Source organism: Oratosquilla oratoria, chromosome 44 (genome assembly GCF_046742065.1).
Source record: "Oratosquilla oratoria isolate Oo_2021 chromosome 44, ASM4674206v1, whole genome shotgun sequence".
NCBI lineage: Eukaryota > Metazoa > Arthropoda > Malacostraca > Stomatopoda > Squillidae > Oratosquilla > Oratosquilla oratoria.
In genome coordinates, this window is record NC_134820.1 from 1,844,771 (window position 1) to 1,865,485 (window position 20,715).

The 20,715-nt window shown below is 40.7% G+C and overlaps 1 protein-coding gene across 4 annotated transcripts in view; it reads left to right on the forward strand.

Annotated features, from left to right (window-relative positions):
* Nucleotides 1–20,715, forward strand: part of mrva (minerva) — a 146,099-nt gene that overhangs the window by 20,384 nt on the left and 105,000 nt on the right. For all 4 annotated transcript variants that reach the window (XR_012966039.1, XR_012966040.1, XM_076180383.1 and 1 more), the window contains exons 3-6: nucleotides 4,528–4,678; nucleotides 4,891–5,016; nucleotides 5,189–5,394; nucleotides 14,683–14,893. Coding sequence is in view for 2 of the 4 variants with exons in the window: in XM_076180383.1 (XP_076036498.1) it covers nucleotides 4,528–4,678; nucleotides 4,891–5,016; nucleotides 5,189–5,394; nucleotides 14,683–14,893 (694 nt within the window). In the remaining 2 variants the exon portion in view is untranslated. The remainder of the gene's footprint in view (nucleotides 1–4,527; nucleotides 4,679–4,890; nucleotides 5,017–5,188; nucleotides 5,395–14,682; nucleotides 14,894–20,715) is intronic.

The following is a 20,715-nucleotide window of genomic DNA, read 5'->3' on the forward strand; positions in this document are numbered from 1 at the left end:
AACACTTCTCACCAACTGGACAAAAGAACACAAATACATACCTCATCTCTACATCAACAACACTCTAATACCACACACAAACACACCGAAAATTCTTGGTGTAACATACGATACATCCATGTCTTTCAAACAACACCTCACAAACATAAAAAACAAATGCACACCTAGACTTAACGCACTTAAGTCAATCACTGGAACAACATTTGGACAAAACAAAGAAACTAATATAACAATATACAAACAATGCATACGCTCAGTGATGAATTATGCGAGTCCTGCATGGGCTCCTAATCTCAGTGAGACACACCACAACACCCTTCAAATCATACAAAACAAAGCCCTAAAAACAATTACAGGCTGCACAAATACAACACCTACAGACCATTTACACCATGAAACAAAAGTCCTCAAAGTCAAGGACCACCTCGACATGAGAGGCACACAAACACTTGCTGCAGCCACCACAAACACATCACACCCGCTACAATACATAGCAGAACACCCACACACACCAAGAAACATTAAAACTACACCCAAAGACCTTTATTATGCACAGATACTCTCTTCTCTTCCTCCACAACCACCAAATACCAGCCTCCGGAAACATATTCATAATCATATCACTCACCGCTCCATTAACACACTGAAAGACAACACACTGCTGCATGCCAGACCCCCTGATATCCACCCTTCTGAATCCTCTCTCCCACGAAAGGACAGAGTCCACTTGGCCAGACTGCGATGCGGTCACCACCCAGCACTTCTAAGCTACCAGAAGAGGCTGGACGACCGTGTTGTGAACAGCTGCCCAGGATGTAACACTTCACCCCATACCATACAACACATAATGGAAGACTGCATTATACACAATCATGCACGCAAACAACACAACATACACTCTATAAAGGATTTGTGGGAAAACCCAGTTTCGGCTGTGGCCTTCCTTGAGGAGACGGGACTGCTCGGACAGACAGTCTAGGGAACGACAACAACAACAACACTTAACCACTTCACTCCGGACTTAAATCTCGCGGGCAGCAGCCAATGCCAGCCGTACGACGTGTCGTAATAATACTCGCATCATAAAATATAGTCACCGCTTATATCGATCGTTCTCTCTTTCACCCGCGAATTTTGAAAACCACAGAGAATGGGATTCAGGGCACATTTGAGAGAATGTGAAAACACAGGGGCGACTACAATAAATATAATCAAGACGCCGATATGGCAGCATCGCGAATCCACTTGCTCCTCATGACGCCTACGTAGGCGGCACCGTATGGAAGGGGTTAACAAGCTAATCCCTCTGAAACTACTACATTCACACTTGTCCCCTTTTCCCTTGTAAAGTGGAACTATACAGGCACTCCTCCAGTCCTCCAGCACTCTACCCTCTCTCCAGCAAACATTAAATAACCTCACCAGCCAGTCCACCATCACTGTACCTCCTTTTTTTTTAGACATTCTGCATGGCATCTATCCAGACCAGGTGCCTTACCTGCTTTCATTATCGTAACAACTGCCTTCACTTCATCCTTCCTTATTTCTCCTCCATTTTCCTCACTCATAACTCTCATTTTCTTAGCATTTCCCACTGCAACTATCTTTCCCTCCCTATCCTCCTTCACATTTAGCAACTCCCTAAAATATTCTGCCCATCTTCTCCTTACTGCCTTCTCTTCCATTATCATCTCTCCATCTGCACCTTTTACCTTTTCTTCTCTACTTGATTCGCCTCCTCTTCCTGTTTTAATTTCTTTCCAAAACATCTTTTTATTACTTTCAAAAATTTCTGTCATACTCTTACCCGACTTCACATCTGCTCTCCTCTTTGCCTCCTTTACCTTTTGCTTTACTTGTCTATTCTTTTCTTTGTACCTCTCATATGACTCCCTTGTCCTATTTTGTAACCAATCTGTGAAAGCTCGCTTCTTCTCTTCTACAACCTTCTTTGTTTCCTCATCCTACCATTCACTACCCTTCCTTCTATTTCCTCCTGTCCTTCTTGTTCCACACACCATCCTTGCACACTTTGTGACTCCCTCCTTGAACCATCCCCATTCCTCCTCCATCCCTAGCTCTACTCTATCCTTCACTCCCTTCCACTCCTCCCTCAGCTTCTTCATATACTCCTTCTCCTTTTCCTTTTCATTGAAAGAGTTCACTCTAAGCACCTCCCTACCTTTTGTCCCTTTCCTGTTTCTCCATCTATCCTCCACTCTCAACTTATCTTCCACCAAAAAATGATCTGATATTCCCCCACCCTTTCCCCTTAGCACATGTACATCCTTAACTCTTCCTATCAATGTACATCCTTAACTCTTCCTATCATAGTCCTATTTACCACTACATAATCCATCAATGCTCTACCACCCTTCCATCCACCACCCTCTCCCATGTGTACTTATGCTTGACTTTCTTCCAAAATACTGTATTTGCTATCATCAACTCTCTTTCTAGACACATTTCCACCATCAACTCTCCACTACGATTCTTTCCTGTAACTCAACATTTCCCAACCACTCCATCAATTGGACCATTTCCTACCCTAGCATTAAGGTCTCCCAGTACTATTACGAATACATTGACATTTCTCCCTAAATCCTCTATGCACTAATTTAAATCTATCCAAAAGGCCTCCCTTTCTTCTACACTCTTCTCACTGCCAGGCCCATATGCACTAACAAAGACCCACATCTCCTTTCCCAGTTTCACCTTCATCCACATAATCCTTGAGGAAACCTCCTTCCACTCCACTAAATGGTGAAAAATAAAATATAAAGATAATTCCTTCTGTGGATGTATGGTTCTCAACAGTTGCACCTTGTGTGGACCAGGTGTACTAAGGGTCAAGGTCAGGTTGGCCTAATTATAGTTAAGTGGCCTCTAGTCAGGTTCTGGTTAGACCTGATGCTCAACAGCTGCTTGGTGCTGCTGCTGTGGCGTACACAACAATTTTGATAAAAGTTCACGGCAACACTGGTTTTGCCCTGTTTAGTTGTAATTGTCAGGTGGTGAGATGTGAAATGACTCCCTCAGCTGAATTTGATATATTTTTTCATGTTTCGTAAAAAAAATCATTGGTAAGCAAAAACCACATTCTGCTTTATGAGTACAGGAGTCCCTCAAATAACGCGGAGGTTAGGTTCCTGAAATTACCGCGTATAACCAAATCCGCGTATGCTGACTTTCCATATTAAATACCGAGAACCGTATGTATGTGTACGTGTGTGGGTGCGTGTGTGTGTGTGTGTGTGCGCACGCGTGTATGTGGTGTATGTATGTGGCGTTTGTGGCGTATGCATGTGTTTGTGTGTATGCATGTGTTTGTGCGTATATATATGTGTATGTGGCGTATATGCATATGTGTATGTGGCGTATATACATGTGTGTGTATGTGGCGTATACACATTGTGTGTGTGTGTGTGGCGTATGTATATGTGTGTGTATGTGGCGTATGTGTGTGTGTGCGTGCGTGTGTGTATGCATCTGTGTTAACATTTACAAGTAAGCATGTACGTGCATGTGTCTGTGTTCGTATTTGTGTGTACATGCACGCGCATTCACAACATACACTGGTTGTCTAACACGTGTCTACGTGTGCGTGTCTACACGTGTGTAAGCGTGTATATGTCTGTTTTTGATCTCCCAAACCACCACCGCCAGTAACAAGAACCTCATAAGAGAAATTAAGACACGACAAGCGCAGTCATTATCAGACTTATTAGTTGTGTTCCAAACGAAAGAAACATTACATTTCAACAGGTTAGGGCGGTAAAATTGTTTGCGATGTTGCCGCGTGTGTGCGTATGCGTGCCCGACTCGGCGCGAATTTTAAAACGGTTCTCTACATTCGAGATGGTTTTGAAATAAAATCCGCGTATGATTGAATCCATGTTATTCGAATCCTCGTTATTTGAGGGACCCCTGTATTCAAACTTAAATCTAAATAAAATAAAAATGTTACACAACAAAAGAGTCTAGTTATATGAAGTGATTATCTCATTTTCAGTGATCACTTTAAACATGTTACCACATCAAATTTTGGTGAAGCTTGCTGTTCAGTATACTGTATTTGCCATAAATATAAGATTCTGTGAAGACTATATGAATTTAAGAATTATTGTCTACTTTTTTGCTGGTGTTAAAACTCAAGTCTGGATTTTGTAACTTTATATGATAGCTAGAATTGGACATAAATGCAAAATAGACCTTTAGATGAAAATTACTTCACTGAATTTTACATTCATTCAATTTTATATAACTTTCAAATTACGTACATTAATCTTTGATTTTACCTCACCTGTTTTTTTATTTATTTATTTGTTCATTTTTTTTAAGGTTCCCCCAATACTTAAAAGATAGCAAATAATATGTTACCAGCAATATCAGTTGGGATGTGAGAAAGTTTTCACATTGAACATTGGCCAATCTTGGCATGCATAATTAAAAAGATTGCCCACCCCTATACAGTACAACATTCAGTCTACAACATTCTTGAATTATTTTTGTATCTGTATTTCCCAGGGTCATATTTTTGCTATGACAGCCCAGGAGCCCTCCAGAACCAGATTAAGGTTGACATGGATGTCAATACACTTAGCTTTGCATCACTTTACTCCCTCTACTCTTGGCCAAATGTAGTTCTCTGTTTTGTTGGTGGCTTTCTGATTGACAGGTATGTGTAAATCACACTGAATATGTTATGTATCAAATAGAATTTTAGAGTATGTACTGTAGAATGCTTTACAGATACCTATTGCTTAAACTGATTTAATTTAAGAACTGATTTAAGTATCTGACACTAATATTGTAATATTATGATGAAAATTAGTTTCAAAGTAGCAAATAATTGTTGGTGGATATTGATATATTCTTATACAATTTCAGAGTTTTTGGAATTCGATGGGGAACCATCATATTTTCATCAATAGTTACCGTGGGCCATTTTGTTTTTGCTATGGGCGGAGTAATGAACCAGTTTTGGATGATGCAGACTGGAAGATTTATTTTTGGGTAAAGTAGATTGTACTTTTCTCATCTGTGAGCATCTTGCCTTTGTCTACATAAAGACTTTCAGTAAATTTCAGTGTTGACTAATGCTTATTATTGCTGGGAGCTTTTATTCTCTAATATACTTTTATGTACAATTTTGATTCTATGTATATATGTTCCTATTTTAAAACAGGCTTGGTGGTGAATCTCTGGCTGTTGCTCAGAACACATACACAGTGAGCTGGTTTAAGGGCAAAGAACTCAACACAGTTTTTGGGCTGCAACTAAGTATGGCACGCGTTGGTTCCACTGTCAATTTTTTAACTATGGGACCACTCTACAATTATGTGGACGGTTTTGAAAATGGCTACAAGGCGCTTGGCATTACCCTTTTGTTAGGTTAGTTTATTGTGAAGATAGATTATCTATTTTACAAACATATCATTGTTGTTACACAACTGCATAAAAAATTTGGTGTATTTTTTATTTTGTATTTATGATATTGTATGTACCTGGGACCAACAATGAATACTTGCATGTGGTGGTCCAAAGTGTATTAGCAAGCACAGGTTTTGGCCAGCAGAAAGAAGTTCTAATTATAGTATACAATCTATAACTCATAAATCATAAAATCCACTATTCTGCCTCTGTGGTATGGCTCCTAACACTCAAAAAAACAAAGATATCTTGTGCGAGACCCATGTCACTCAGGTTTCTGGCAATAGCTAATTGGTCCATAAATTGTTCAAGGAAGAAGTATTGTGTTGTCTGGGTATGATAAAAGGTAGGGCAATATATAATATGTGTTCAGTATTCTGTGTGACTGTCACATCTGGGGACAATTTGTTTCTGTGGTTAGTCTTGCTCTGGGTTGCTATTGTTTTAGTGCTGGATGGTAATCTGAACACAGTTGTGTTAGTGTGGTCCTTGTTTGGGAGAGATTTTTCTGTGAGGCTGATGATTAGTGGGTTTGATAGAGTAGGTAGTTTGGTGGTCAGCCATGAAGTGCTTCTTTTGTAATCAGAGCATGAATGTGTTTTTGTACAGATGTGTTGTATGGTATAGTTGGTGGGTTGTTGTGAATGTTCCAATAGTATGCTGTGGTTGGACTTTTTTGATGTCATCATTTGTTTGTGGTTGTGTGATGTAATAAGATGGATAAGTAGGGTTGAGGGCTCTTGCATAGAACTGTGTACCTAACATTTTCATGTGATGTTTATGGAGATGATTTATTCTCAGGGTTTTATTTTGTATAGATTGTAGGGTGTGTATTTCTTTTCCTGATTGTTAGGAACTATGATGTGGAAACTAGTTGAGTGTGTTTCTTTAGAACAGTTTCTAAACTGTGATTATAATTTCCTTCTGCTGACCAAAGCCCATGATTGCTATTAATTGTAGTATGTTTATTGTTGTTGGGAAAGAGGGGAATGTCTGATGAGGAAGGATGGGAGAGGACAGAAGATAGGGGTGCAAAGAGAATGGTTGTGTATGGATGATGCTATGATGCATGAAAGGGAGTGGGTGGGGGTGGGGGGTGAGGGAGTATGTGTGAAAAATAAATTGATGCAGCTTGAAGGGATTTCTCCTCGTCTTTTCCATTTCTGCCTGAGGGGACAGAGAGGGGGGTTGCCAATTTAATGTAGTGGCCATGCTGTGGATGTACTGTGTCTGGTGACACTGCTTCTGACCCAGGGCAGTGGGTAAGATGCAGGGATGACCTTTCATCCAGGAGAAGCCAAGAAAAGAGAGAGGGAGGGGGGTGGAAGTGGAGTATGTGGGGATGGAAAGGGTGGGAGTGGATTTTATGCCTTTGTTTTTTTAGCTACCTCCTTTATAAGGGGGAAAAAGCCTTTGGTATATATATATATATGCATATTTATTGTCTTAAATATTTTTCACAGTCAGGTCTTCGGGGAAAAGGGGAATGTCTGTTGAGGAAGGACGGGAGAGGACAGAAGACAGGGGTGAATGGAGAATGGTTGTATATAGATGATGTTGTGATGCATGAGGTGGAATAGGCGGGGGGATGGGGGGTGAGGTAGTATGTGTGAGCAAAATTTGATGCAGCCCGAAGGTATTTCTCCCCGTCTTCTCCTTTTATGCATGGGGGGACGGAGAGGGGGGGGTCGCCGATTTAATGAAGCGGCCTTGCTGTGGATGTGCTGTGTCTTGCGACACTGCTTCTGACCCAGGGCAGTGGACAAGGTGCAGGGATGACCCGTCATCCAGGAGGTGCTAAGATAAGAGGGAGGGTGGAGGGGTGTGGAGTGTATTCAAGGATGGAATGGGTGGGAATGATTTTATGCCTTTTCCTTTTTGGCTACCTCCCTTGTAAGGGGGAAAAAGCCTTGGTATATGTATGTATGTAGGTCTTCGATGTGAGGGCTGAGGGTCATATGATTATCATAAATGATGCCCAGGACTTGGGTTCCTTTCCAGTGGAAAGGTGTATCCATTCAGTTTTATATCTATATACATGTATATATATATATATATATATATATATATATATATATATATATATATATATATATATATATATATCTGTAAATATGAATATAAATATATGTGTGTATATTATATATATATATATATGTGTGTGTGTGTATTTACCTAGTTGTATTTTACGGGAAGGGGAGCTATGCTCGTGGGGTCCCGTCTTCATATCTCATTTTATCTAAACTATTTTTAAATTCATGTATTGATTTTGCACACACCACTTTCTCATCTAACTTGTTCCAACTGTCTATTACTCTGTGAGGAAAGCTGTTCTTTTTCAAATCTCTTCTATAGCTGTCTTTTTTTATTTTCTTTCCGTGTCCTCTTGTATTTCTGTCATCCCATTTTATCAGATTCTCTCTATCAGTAATTTCTATGCCTTTCATGATTCTGTAAATAGCTATCAAATCTCCTCTCTCTCTTCTTTGCTCTAGTGTCTGTAGTTTAAGTTTTTGTAGTCTCTCTTCATATGATAGTTTTGAGAGTGTTGGTGCCAGTTTTGTGATTGCTCTTTGTATTCTTTCAAGTTTTTTTATACATTTTTTTGTACTTGGTGACCATATCGTTGCTGCATATTCCAATCTTGGTGTTATCAGGGTGATTAGGATTTTCCTCACCATTTCTTCATCCAGGTATGTAAATGCCACTTTGATTGTTCTTATTAAATTATAAGTTTCTCCAAAAATCTTATTTATATGTTTCTCAGGTGACATATTATTCATAACAATGACTCCCAGGTCCTTCTCATTTTCTACTTTTTTTATTCCTTCTTCTCCCAAATTATATGATCCTGTTATTCTGTTTTTGCTTTTTCCAAATTCCATTATACTACACTTCTTAGTATTGAATTCCATCTCCCACTTCCTACTCCATTCTTGTACTTTATTTAGATCTCTCTGTAGTGATTCACAATCTTCTTCAGTTTTCACTCTTTTCAGTAGTTTTGCATCATCTGCAAAGAAGCTCATATAGCTTTCAATTCCTTCATCCATATCATTAATATATATAGCAAACATTATTGGGGCCAGAACTGTTCCCTGCGGGACACCGCTTATTACTTCATTCCATTTTGAGTGCTGATCTCTTATCACTACTCTCATTTTTCTTTCTTGCAAAAAGTCTTCCATCCAATTTAGCAATTTACCTTGTATTCCTCCTTCATATTCTAATTTCTTAAGCAACTTCTTATGTGGTACTTTGTCAAAAGCTTTTTTTAGGTCTAGAAATGCACAATCAGCCCATCCATCTCTTTCTTGTATTATATCTATTAGCCTTGAATAGAAACATATTAAATTGGTGACGCATGATCGTCCTTGTCTGAATCCAAATTGCCTTGGATTTAGTACGTTGTTTTTTTCCAAGTATTTTACCCATCTACTTTTGATAATTCTTTCACAAATTTTTGCTATTGTACATGTTAGAGAGACTGGTCTATAGTTGGTAGGTTCTTCTTTATTTCCTCCTTTATATATAGGTACTATATTTGCTTTTTTCCAATCTTCTGGAACTTTTCCTTCTTTTAAGGAACTGCTTATTATGCTATGTATTTTGTCTGCCAGTTCATTCCTGCATTCTTTCAGAATCCAGTTTGCTATTTCATCTGGTCCATGCGATTTTCTGACATCAAAATTACCCAAGTGTGTCAATATTTCATTCTTTGTTACTTCTATTTCTTCCATAGGGGGGACTTTTTCTTTCCACTCAATCTCTTCAGGTTGTATATTTTCCCTTGTAAACACTGATTTAAAATGTTTGTTCATAATTTCTGCCATTTCCATTTCCTCAGTGTATTCAACTCCTCCTTGTCTTAATTTCTCCAAGTCTTGTTTGTTTTTCAGTTTATTGTTTACAAATCTGTAGAATAGTTTTGGTTGATCTTTACACTTTTCTATAACATCTTTTTCATATTTTCTTTTTTCCTCTCTGCACTTTTGTACATATTCATTTCTATAACCAGTATATATTTTCCATTTTTCAGGTCTTCTGTCTTTTTTCCATCTGGTCCAGGCTTTGTCTCTTTTGTCTTTTAACTCCCTACAACTTTTGTTGTACCAGCATTTTACATATTCTTTTTCTTGTTTTTGTCTTGGGACATACTTTTCCACTCCTTTTTTGTAAATTTTTGTCAAAATATTCCATTTCTCTTCCACTGATGTTTCTTCTTTGTATATTTCTTCCCAGTTTTCTTGTTGGAAGAATTCTCTTATTTTATCAAAGTTTGTTTTTTCATACATCATTCTTCCTCTTCTATATTGTTCATTTCTTTTCATATATTTTTCTTCATTAAGTTCCAGTTCAATCAATATGTGGTCACTTTTACCTATTGGTGTTTTATATTCAATCTTGTCCACTATTCTAGGTTCAGATGTAATTATTAAGTCTAGCCTCGATGGTTCTTCTTCATTTCTATACCTAGTGTTCTCTTGTATCCATTGTGTCATTGAATGGTCAGTAATCATCTCAAGTAGAGCATTTCCCCATGAGTCATCACCACTCTTTACTGTCATTTCTTCCCAGCAGATTTCTTTGCAATTAAAGTCGCCCATCATAACTATTCTTCCTCCGTCTTCCATTATTTTAGTTAATGCTATCTTTGTGTCCTCTAACATACTTTTATATTCACTCTCCTCCCATGAGGCTGTTTTCGGAGGCACATAATTGATCACAAATTTTCTGCTCTTCTTATCTCTGTCTTCCACTTCTATCATAATCATCTCTACTGTATTCTTTCCATATATGACACCTTTCACGTTTATATCCTTCTTAGTCAGGAACATAACTCCACCCCCTTGCTTTTTCTCTCTGTTTCTAATCCAATAATTGTATGCATCATGTCCTACACTGTTGGGTGGTAGTGGGCCTTTTAATTTTGTTTCTACAATTCCCATTATGTCCGGTTCTTTTTCTTTCAAATAATCATTCAGCTCATTCAATCCTGTTATTAATCCATCTATATTTGTGTAAGACACTCTTAGTTTTCTGCCACTTCCATTGTGTTCTCTGTTTCCCTTATGTTTTTCTTTTGTATGTCGAACTTCCTTAGTTTCATGTTCACTACTCTCCAATAGAATCTCTCTTTCTCTGACTCCGTTCTGTTCTCGTTTTTTGTCTTAGCTTCCAGTCTTTTCTGCTTTTCTTCCTCTGTTTCCTCTTTATTCATTTCTCTTTTTATCCATATCTTTTTGTATTGTTCACTTGTTGCTAGTTTCCCTGTTTTGGATAAGATATTCTCTGCCGTTGTTTGTGACTTGAATTTAATCTTAATTGGTCTGGTCTTGTCTGTGCTATACTTTCCGAGTCTAAATTTCTCTTCGATTTGTTTCATAATTCCTGGTTCATCTTCCTGAACTGATTCTAGTAATTGGCTTACTTTTTCATTTTCCTCTTTGATTCTTGTGATTCTATCTGTGTTGTGTTTCTCTTCCATTCCTAATATAATTATACATTTCTTCTTGTCTGCTAAATCCCTTACTATATTCTCCTTTTGTCTCATCACTTTAATAACTGAGTCTTCAGTATGTTCTTTCAATTGCTGTTTGACTATGTCAGTGAATGAAACCTTATTTCCTTCTTGGGTTTTCTTCCAATTTTTACTTTCTTTAGCTATCGTTTCTCTGTTTTCTTTACTATTCTTCTTCAATTCCTCATTCTCCACCTTTACCTCTCTTAACTGTCTTTTTAGGTCTTCTATTTCATCAGTTAAGTTTTTATTCGCCTTTTCCAGTTCTTCCAATCTTTCAACCCTTTGTAAAATGGTGTTCATATGACCTAACCTACTCTCCAAGTCCTCGATCACCTTATCGACCTTCTCTTCTAGTCTTGTCAGTCGGGGGGGGGTTGTGTCCCCCCCACCCTCTTTAAATCCCTTGAAAATATTCTCATCACTTTCTGCTATATTGCTCCTATCTATACCTCTAATCTTCACATTCCTATTAGACATGTCGTCATCATCCAACTCGTCTTGGGGTCGTTTGTCTACCTTACGGCGGCCCGTCAGGGCCATTTCCTCCACCTCCTCATTACCTTCCATTTCCCCAGCAATCCCTCCCCCTCTCCTCTTTCCTTACTTTCCCACTACCCCACGAGCAATTTCCCCCCACCCTGCAAATACAAAAAGGCACTTCTCTTTGCGTTGGGATCCACAATCTTCACTTTTCTTCAGAACGTTCTTCAAGCCGTCCGTTCGTTGAAAGTGTGTGTGTGTGTGTGTGTGTACATGAAGATTTGGAGTCTGGGATCCATATCGGAAAATTGCAAATGCCAGACTCAATTCAGGGGTTTATGTGCCAGACATTTTGATTCCTCTCCAGGAATCATCTTTAGGGGATATAAATCGTCAAAGTGGTAAATCTGGGAAAGGTTCACACTCCCAATCACATGTACAAAGCAAACCTCTTTACATACATACATACATATACCAAGGCTTTTTCTACCTTGCAAGGGAGGTAGCCAAAAAGAAAAAGGCATAAAACCATTCCCACCCATTCCATCCCTAAATACACTCCACACCCCTCCACCCACCCTCTTATCTTAGCACCTCCTGGATGATGGGTCATCCCTGCACCCTGTCCACTGCCCTGGGTCAGAGGCAGTGTCACAAGACACAGCACATCCACAGCAAAGCCGCTTCATTAAATAGGTGACCCCCCCCCCCCCCTCTCTGTCCCCCCATGCAGAAAAGGAGAAGACAGGGAGAAATCTCTTCGGGCTGGGTCAAAATTTTTCTCACACATACTACCTCACCCCCCCATCCCCCTGCCCATTCTACCTCATGCATCACAACATCATCCATACACAACCATTCTCCATTCACCCCTGTCTTCTGTCCTCTCCCGTCCTTCCTCAACAGACATTCTCCTCTTCCCCAAAGCCCTCTTCACCCCATCCATCCATCTCATCCTAGGACGTCCCCTCATGTTCACTCCCTCCACATTTGCCTTCCATACCTTTTTTACTAGTCTTTCTTCACTCATTCTTTCCATGTGTCCAAACCATCCTAATACTCTTTCATCAACCCTATCTCCCAACTCCCTTACCACCCCTGTTCTCCTCCTCACCTCCTCATTTCTCACCCTATCCAGCCTAGTAACCCCCATCATGCTTCTCAGATACCTCATCTCAAACACATTCAAACCCCTTCTCTCATCCTCTCTCATGTTCCACGTTTCTGCCCCATACAGTGCTGTTGGCACAATCACTCCTTCATACAGTCTCCTCTTAGCCTCCATTCCCAAATGCTTATTCCTCATTACACTTTTTAATCCACCAAGGCATTTACTCACTTCTCTCAATCTACATTCTACCTCCACCTTCACTCCACCTTTTCCTGCCACATTTGCACCCAAGTATATAAAACTATCCACTTCCTCCAGTTTCTCTCCCTTAATGCTCACTGCCACTTTCACCCCTCGTACATTTCATCACCTTTTATCCACAACATTTATCTTCAACTTTCTTCTTTCACACATTCTCCTAAACTCTATCACCAACTTCCTCAATCCCTCCTCTGATCCTGCTACAACCGCAGTGTCGTCTGCAAACAACAGCTGGCTCACCTCCCACTTTTCTCCATTTTATTTAACCATCTCCAATTCCTGACCCACTACCCTTGCTTTTACCTCTCGCACCACCCCATCCATGTATAAGTTGAACAGCCAGGGCGACATAACACATCCCTGATGAAGTCCCACCTTTACCTTGAACCACTCACTCTCTCCATTTCTAATCCTGACATGCTCTACTACTCTCATAAAAACTCTTGACAGCTCCTAGAAGCTTTCCTCCTATCCCGTATATCTGCAAAACCTCCCACAGTGCCTTCTGTCTACCCTGTCATAAGCCTTTTCCAGATCCATAAAAGCCCAAAAAAACATCCTTTCCCTTTCCTATAGCTTTCTCACATATCTGTCTTACCACAAAAATCTGATCAACACAACCTCTACCCGTCCTAAATCCACACTGTTCCTCACCAATTACTCCCTCTGTTCCTCTCCTAATCCTCTCAATCAAGATCCTCCCATAAGCCTTCCCAACTACACTTAACAAGCTAATCCCTCTGAAAGTACTACATCCACACTTATCCCCTTTTCCCTTGTAAAGCAGAACTATACAGGCACTCCTCCAGTCCTCCAGCACTCTACCCCCACTCCAGCAAACATTAAATAACCTCACCAACCAGTCCACCATCACTGTACCTCCTTTTTTTTAGACATTCTGCATGGCATCCATCCAGACCAGGTGCCTTACCTGCTTTCATCACCTCTTTACAATATTAAATAAAATACAATTAACATGAAATATTGGCACCAAATAAAATAGAATAAGAATACAAATATAACAAGTTTATTTTGCTGTGAACACAAAACAAATGTAGCAAAAAAACATAAACTCATAACATAAACGTAAAAACACTAGAACGTAGTCCAGAGACACAAATGGAAGTGGATCAAATGTCCTCAATGAAGGATGGGGGATGAAAAGGTCTCAAGAACAAATGATTAAATTACAATCAGGCATACAAAATAACAAAAAATATAACGAAAATATAAAATAAAAAAAAAGAAATAAAGAAAGAAGAGAAAGGAAAGGAAGTAGACTAAAACTGAAAAAGGGACTTTTCTCCCTCCCTTTTTCGGTTTTAGTCTTCTGCAGCTCCTTGGGGCTGCATCTCTAGATGGAGTTCAGGGACTTGATGGTTTTTTGAAAATGGGCAGCAAGGAGATAAATCTGCTGTCCATCTTGCAGGTATCTATCATAAGACCTTTTCTTTTACTTGTCACTATAACACTAGGGAGTAATTTTTTCATGATGGTTCTCAAACTTTTTTATGGGCGACCCTATTTGGAACATTTCAATCCTTCACGACCCAGAATAAATTAAAGAGAAACAAAATGGACAGTGATATATACCCTTTACTTTGGAAAAAAATAATGTGTACAGCTTTTCTTGAACAAAACTGAATTAACAGAGGATGAACACACATTACATAAGTAATGTGTGCTTAAAAGAAAAATTTAATTAGTCAAGTATTTGAAATACTCTGAAAACGTGAGAATTTTCTGTGTCCCTGCAACCCATCAAAATTGATCTTGTGACCCATAGTTTGAGAACCACTACATTAAAGTATGAAATATAACTTCTTTATTTGATTCTTTTATAATTTACTTGTGTGTTTTTCTTTTCCAACAGCTGGTTTAACTTGTGTGTTTTCACTGGCATGTGCCTTTATCTTGGGCATGCTAGATATGCGACGATCAAAAGTTCTTCAACTGGGTAGTGCAGAAACAGGGGAAAAGGTCCAGCTACGTGATGTTCTTACATTCCCGTTGTCTTTCTGGCTTCTCTCTGTCATCTGTGTGGCCTACTATGTGGCTATATTCCCCTTCATTGGTTTAGCAAAGTTAGTATATTCTTGATTTTTATTTTGTGAAGGATTATGTTTTACTTTATAAAAGAATTCTGATGTCATTTTGCTGTGATGCATGAGGGGGAGTGGGTGGGGGATGGGGGGTGAGGGAGTATATATGAGAAATAAATTGATGCAGCCCAAAGGGATTTCTCCCTGTCTTCTCCTTTTCTATATGAGGGGACAGAGAGGGGGAGGTCGCTGAATTAATGAAGTGGCCTTGCTGTGGATGTGCTGTGTCTTGCGACACTGCATCTGACCCAGGGCAGTGGAGAAGATGGAGGGATAACCTATCATCCAGGAGGTGCCAAGATAAGAGGGGGGGGAGAGGGTAGAGGGGAGTGGAGTATGTTAGGGATGGAATGGGTGAGAGTGATTTCTATGCCTTTGTTTTTTTGCTACCTCCCTTGTAAGAGGGAAAGGCCTTTGGTATATGTATGTATGTATTTTGCTTTTCTGTTTCATAATGCAGTATAGTACTTTTTCTGTATTGCTTTTGTTTTGTAATAGTCCTATGTGTGTTATTGTTGTTAGCAGTTTTGATGATGACTGCAGTGTGATTTATTTATTTATTTATTTATTATTATTATTTTTTTTTATATAGAAGGCAAGTAAGTCGGATGGAATGTGGGGACTAGGGATCTCCTAGACTATGTTTTTAAAAATCAGAGCATAAGAGGGTCTGGGAGGAAGGAGAGGTTCCAACTAGAAGCCTGGTAATTGGGTTTAAATGTGTATATTTGTGGCTTGGATGAGAGGATAAGTATATGTAGGGCAGGGTAGTGGGTGGGAGATGGAGAGGGCATTAATGCACTATGTAGAAGAAGGTGAGGATCATGTGCCAAAGAGCTGTGACTGAAGCCGTCACCTTTGCCATATGCCTTGTGAATGTTTGGGCAGGTAACAGTCATTGCTGGGAATTGGAAAGGAGTGTGGGACTTGAACCCATGACTAGAAAGATGCAAGACCAGCATGCTTCCAAGTGCACCACCAGCACTATGTGGATTATGTAGTGGTACCCAAAAAAGAGGATTAGAAGGATCCTGGATGTAAATATATATAAAGGGTAAGGGGAGTGGATTGTCAGATAATTATCTAGTAGAGTGGAGTTTAAGGGAAAGAGTGAGGGAGGCAGAGAGGTGCTGAAGCCAAATTAAATGAGAAAGAGATCAATCAATCAATCAATCCATTGCTCCAGATCTCTTTTGCTAAAAGCCTATGTCCTCCAGGAAGCTGACACCAGCCTCTAGGTAGGAACATAAGACACTTAGGGAAGAAATGATGAAGAATACTAGCATTTCCCATTGCAAATATCTTTCCCTCCCTGTCCTCCTTCACATTTAGCAACTCCCTAAAATACTCTGCCCATCTTCCCCTTATTGCCTTCTGTTCCATTATCATCTATCCATCTGCACCTTTTACCTTTTCTTCTCTACTTGATTCGCCTCTTCTTCCTGTTTTAATTTCTTTCCGAAACATCTTTTTATTACTTTCAAAATTTTCTGTCATACTCTTACCCCATTTCACATCTGCTCTCCTCTTTGCCTCCTTTACCTTGTGCTTTACTTCTCTTCTCTTTTCTTTGTACCTCTCATATGACTCCCTCGTCCTATTTTGTAACCAATCTGTGAAAGCTTGCTTCTTCTCTTCTACAACCTTTGTTTTCTCATCCCACCATTCACTACCCTTCCTTCTATTTCCTCCCATCCTTCTTGTTCCACACACCATCTTTGCACACTGTGACTCCCTCCTTGAACCATCCCCATTCCTCCTCCACTCCTAGCTCTACTCTATCCTTTACTCCCTCCCACTTCTCTCTCAACTTCTTCATGTACTTCTTCTCCTTTTCCTTTTCATATAAAGAGTTCACTCTAAGCACCTCCCTACCTTTTTTCCTTTTCCTCTTTCTCCATCTATCCTCCACTCTCAACTTACCTTCCACTAAAAAATGATCTGATATTCCACCACTCTCTCCCCTTAGAACATGTATGTCCTTAACTCTTCCTATTATACTGCTATCTACCACTACATAATCCATTAATGCTCTATCTACCACCCTTCCATCCACCACCCTCTCCCATGTGTACTTATGGTTGACTTTCTTCTGAAACACTGTATTTGCCATCATCAACTCACTTTCTAGACACATCTCCACCATCAACTCTCCACTACGATTCTTTCCTGTAACTCCACATTTCCCAACCACTCCATCAATTGGACCATTTCCTACCCTAGCATTAAGGTCTCCCAATACTACTACATTGATGTCCCTCCCTAATCCCTCTATGCACTTATTTAAATCTATCCAAAAAACCTCCCTTTCCTCTACACTCTTCTCACTACCAGGCCCATATGCACTTACAAAAACCCACATCTCCTTTCCCAGTTTCACCTTCATCCACATTAACCTTGAAGAAACCTCCTTCCACTCCACTACACGTTTACCTATCTCTTCACTTACTAGTATAGTCACCCCTTCTCTCCCTTGCCCTCTCTTCACTCCTGAGAACCTCCCAACTACACTCCCAAACTCACACTTGCCCTTTCCTCTCAACTTAGTTTCACTCAAAGCCAACCCATCCATCTTTCTTCTCAGAAACATACTACCTATCTCTTCCCTTTTACTCTCATTTGTACCACATCCACGCACATTAAAAGACCCAAACCTTAGGGTGCTGGTTGAAAAACTCCTAGACCCTCTTATGCCTTTACTTTTTTTAGGAATGTCCCCTGTGGGGCTACAGGGATAAGGCTGCTTGGTCCCAATCCCTGGCCCTTTTTTCTCGCCTCTTACAATCCAAGTGGGAATACTTGGTGGCAGCATTCTTCTCCCCCACCACAGGGTAGGCAAAACAAGGAAATGAAATTCAAAGAATGGTACAGGACAGCAACAAGGGGTTGGGGGACAGCATAATGGAGGGACAGTAGTAGTACAATAAAAGTTTCATCATTTCTCTGTGAGCAGAGTCCTCCTCTATCACAGACAAAATGATGTGTGGCTCTGGTCCATATGGGTGCCCCATATAGACCCTAAAGTATCAACTGCATGCTACTTTGCCATAACAACATGCATACATACATACATATACCAAGGCTTTTTTCCCCCTTACCAGGGGGGTAGCCAAAAAAGGACAAGGCACAAAAGCATTCCCACCCATTTCATCCCTGAAAACACTCCACACCCCTCCACCCTCCCTCCCATCTTAGCACCTCCTAGATGACGGGTCATCCCTGCACCCTGTCCACTGCCCTGGGTCAGAAGCAGTGTCGCAGGACACAGCACATCCACAGCAAGGCCGCTTCATTAAATCGGTGACCCCCCCCTCTCCGTCCCCCCATTTAAAGGAGAGGACGGGGAGAAATCCCTTCGGGCTGCGTCAAAATTTTTGCTCACTCACACTACCTCACCCCCATTCCCCTGTCCAATCCACCTCATGCATCACAACATTTTCCATATACAACCATTCTCCATTCACCCGTCTTCTGTCCTCTCCCGTCCTTCCTCAACCGACATTCCCCTCTTCCCCAAAGCCCCCTTCACCCCATCCATCCATCTCATCCTAGGACGTCCCCTCATGTTCACTCCCTCCACATCTGCCTTCCATACCTCCTTTACTAGTCTTTCTTCACTCATTCTTTCCATGTGTCCAAACCATCCTAATACTCTTTCATCCACCCTATCTCCCAGCTCCCTTTCCACCCCTGTTCTCCTCCTCACCTCCTCATTTCTCACTCTATCTAGCCTAGTAACCCCCATCATACTTCTCAGACACTTCATCTCACACATTCAAGTTCCTTCTCTCTTCCTCTCTCATGTTCCATGTTTCTGCTCCATACAGTGCTGTTGGCACAATCACTCCTTCATACAGTCTCCTCTTAGCATCCATTCCCAGATTCCTATTCCTCATTACACTTTTTAAACCAAGGCATTTACTCGCTTCTCTCAATCTACATTCTACCTCCACCTTCACTCCACCTTTTCCTGCCACATTTGCACCCAAATATCTAAAACTATCCACTTCCTCCAGTTGCTCTCCCTTAATGCTCACTTCCAGATTACTGCCACTTTCACCCCTTGTACATCTCATCACCTTACTTTTACCCACATTTATCTTCAGCTTTCTTCTATCACACACTCTCCCAAACTCTGTCACCAGCTTCCTCAATCCCTCCTCTGATCCTGCCAGAAGCGCAGTGTCGTCCGCAAACAACAGCTGGCTCACCTCCCACTTTTCTCCATTTTCCTTAACCATCTCCAATCCCTGACCCACTACCCTTGCATTCACCTCTCGCACTACCCCATCCATCTATAAGTTGAACAGCCAGGGTGACATAACGCATCCCTGACGAAGTCCCACCTTTACCTCAAACCACTCACTCTCTCCATTTCTAATCCTGACACATGTTCTACTACTCTCATAATAACTCTTGACAGCTCCCAGAAGCTTTCCTCCTATCCCGTATATCTGCATAACCTCCCACAGTGCCTTTCTGTCTACCCTGTTGTAAGCCTTTTCCAGATCCATAAAGGCCCAGAAAACATCCTTCCCCTTACCTATAGCTTTCTCACATATCTGTCTTACCACAAAAATCTGATCTACACAACCTCTACCTGTCCTAAACCCACACTGTTCCTCACCAATCACTCCCTCTGTTCCTCTCCTAATCCTCTCAATCAAGATCCTCCCATAAGCCTTCCCAACTACACTTAACAAGCTAATCCCTCTGAAACTACTACATTCACACTTGTCCCCCTTTCCCTTGTAAAGTGGAACTATACAGGCACTCCTCCAGTCCTCTGGCACTCTACCCTCTCTCCAGCAAACATTAGATAACCTCACCAACCAGTCCACCATCACTATACCTCCTTTTTTAAGACATTCTGCATGGCATCCATCAAGACCAGGTGCCTTACCTGCTTTCATCATCTTAACTGCTGCCTTCACTTCATCCTTCCTTATTTCTCCTCCATTTTCCTCACTCATCATGGTCATTTTCTTAGCATTTCCCACTGCAGCTATCTTTCCCTCCCTATCCTCCTTCACATTAAGCAACTCCCTAAAATATTCTGCCCATCTTCCCCTTACTGCCTTCTCCTCCATTATCTTCTCTCCATCTGCACCTTTTACCTTTTCTTCTCTACTTGATTTGCCTCCTCTTCCTCTCTTAATTTCTTTCCAAAACATCTTTTTATTACTTTCAAAATTTTCTGTCATACTCTTACCCCATTTTACATCTGCTCTCCTCTTTGCCTCCTTTACCTTTTTCTTTACTTCTCTTTTCTTTTCCCTGTATGTCTCATATGACTCCCTCGTCCTACTTTGTAACCAATCTGTGAAAGCTCGCTTCTTCTCTTCTACAACCTTCTTCATTTCCTCATCCCACCATTCACTACCCTTCCTTCTATTTCCTCCTGACCTTCTTGTTCCACACACCATCCTTGCACACTTTGTGACTCCCTCCTTGAACCATCCCCATTCCTCCTCCACACCTACCTCCACTCTATCCTTCACTCCCTCCCACTCCTCCTTCAGCTTCCTCTTGTACTCCTTCTCCTTTTCCTCTTCGTTTAGAGAGTTCACTCTAAGCACCTCCCTACCTTTTGTCCCTTTCCTCTTCCTCCATCTGTCCTCCACTCTCAACTTACCTTCCACCAGAAAATGATCTGATATTCCCCCACCCTCTCCCCTTAGCACATGTACATCCCTAACTCTTCCTATCATAATCCTATTTACCACTACATAGTCCATTAAAGCTCCATCTACCACCTTTCCCTCCACCACCCTCTCCCATGTGTACTTATGCTTGACTTTCTT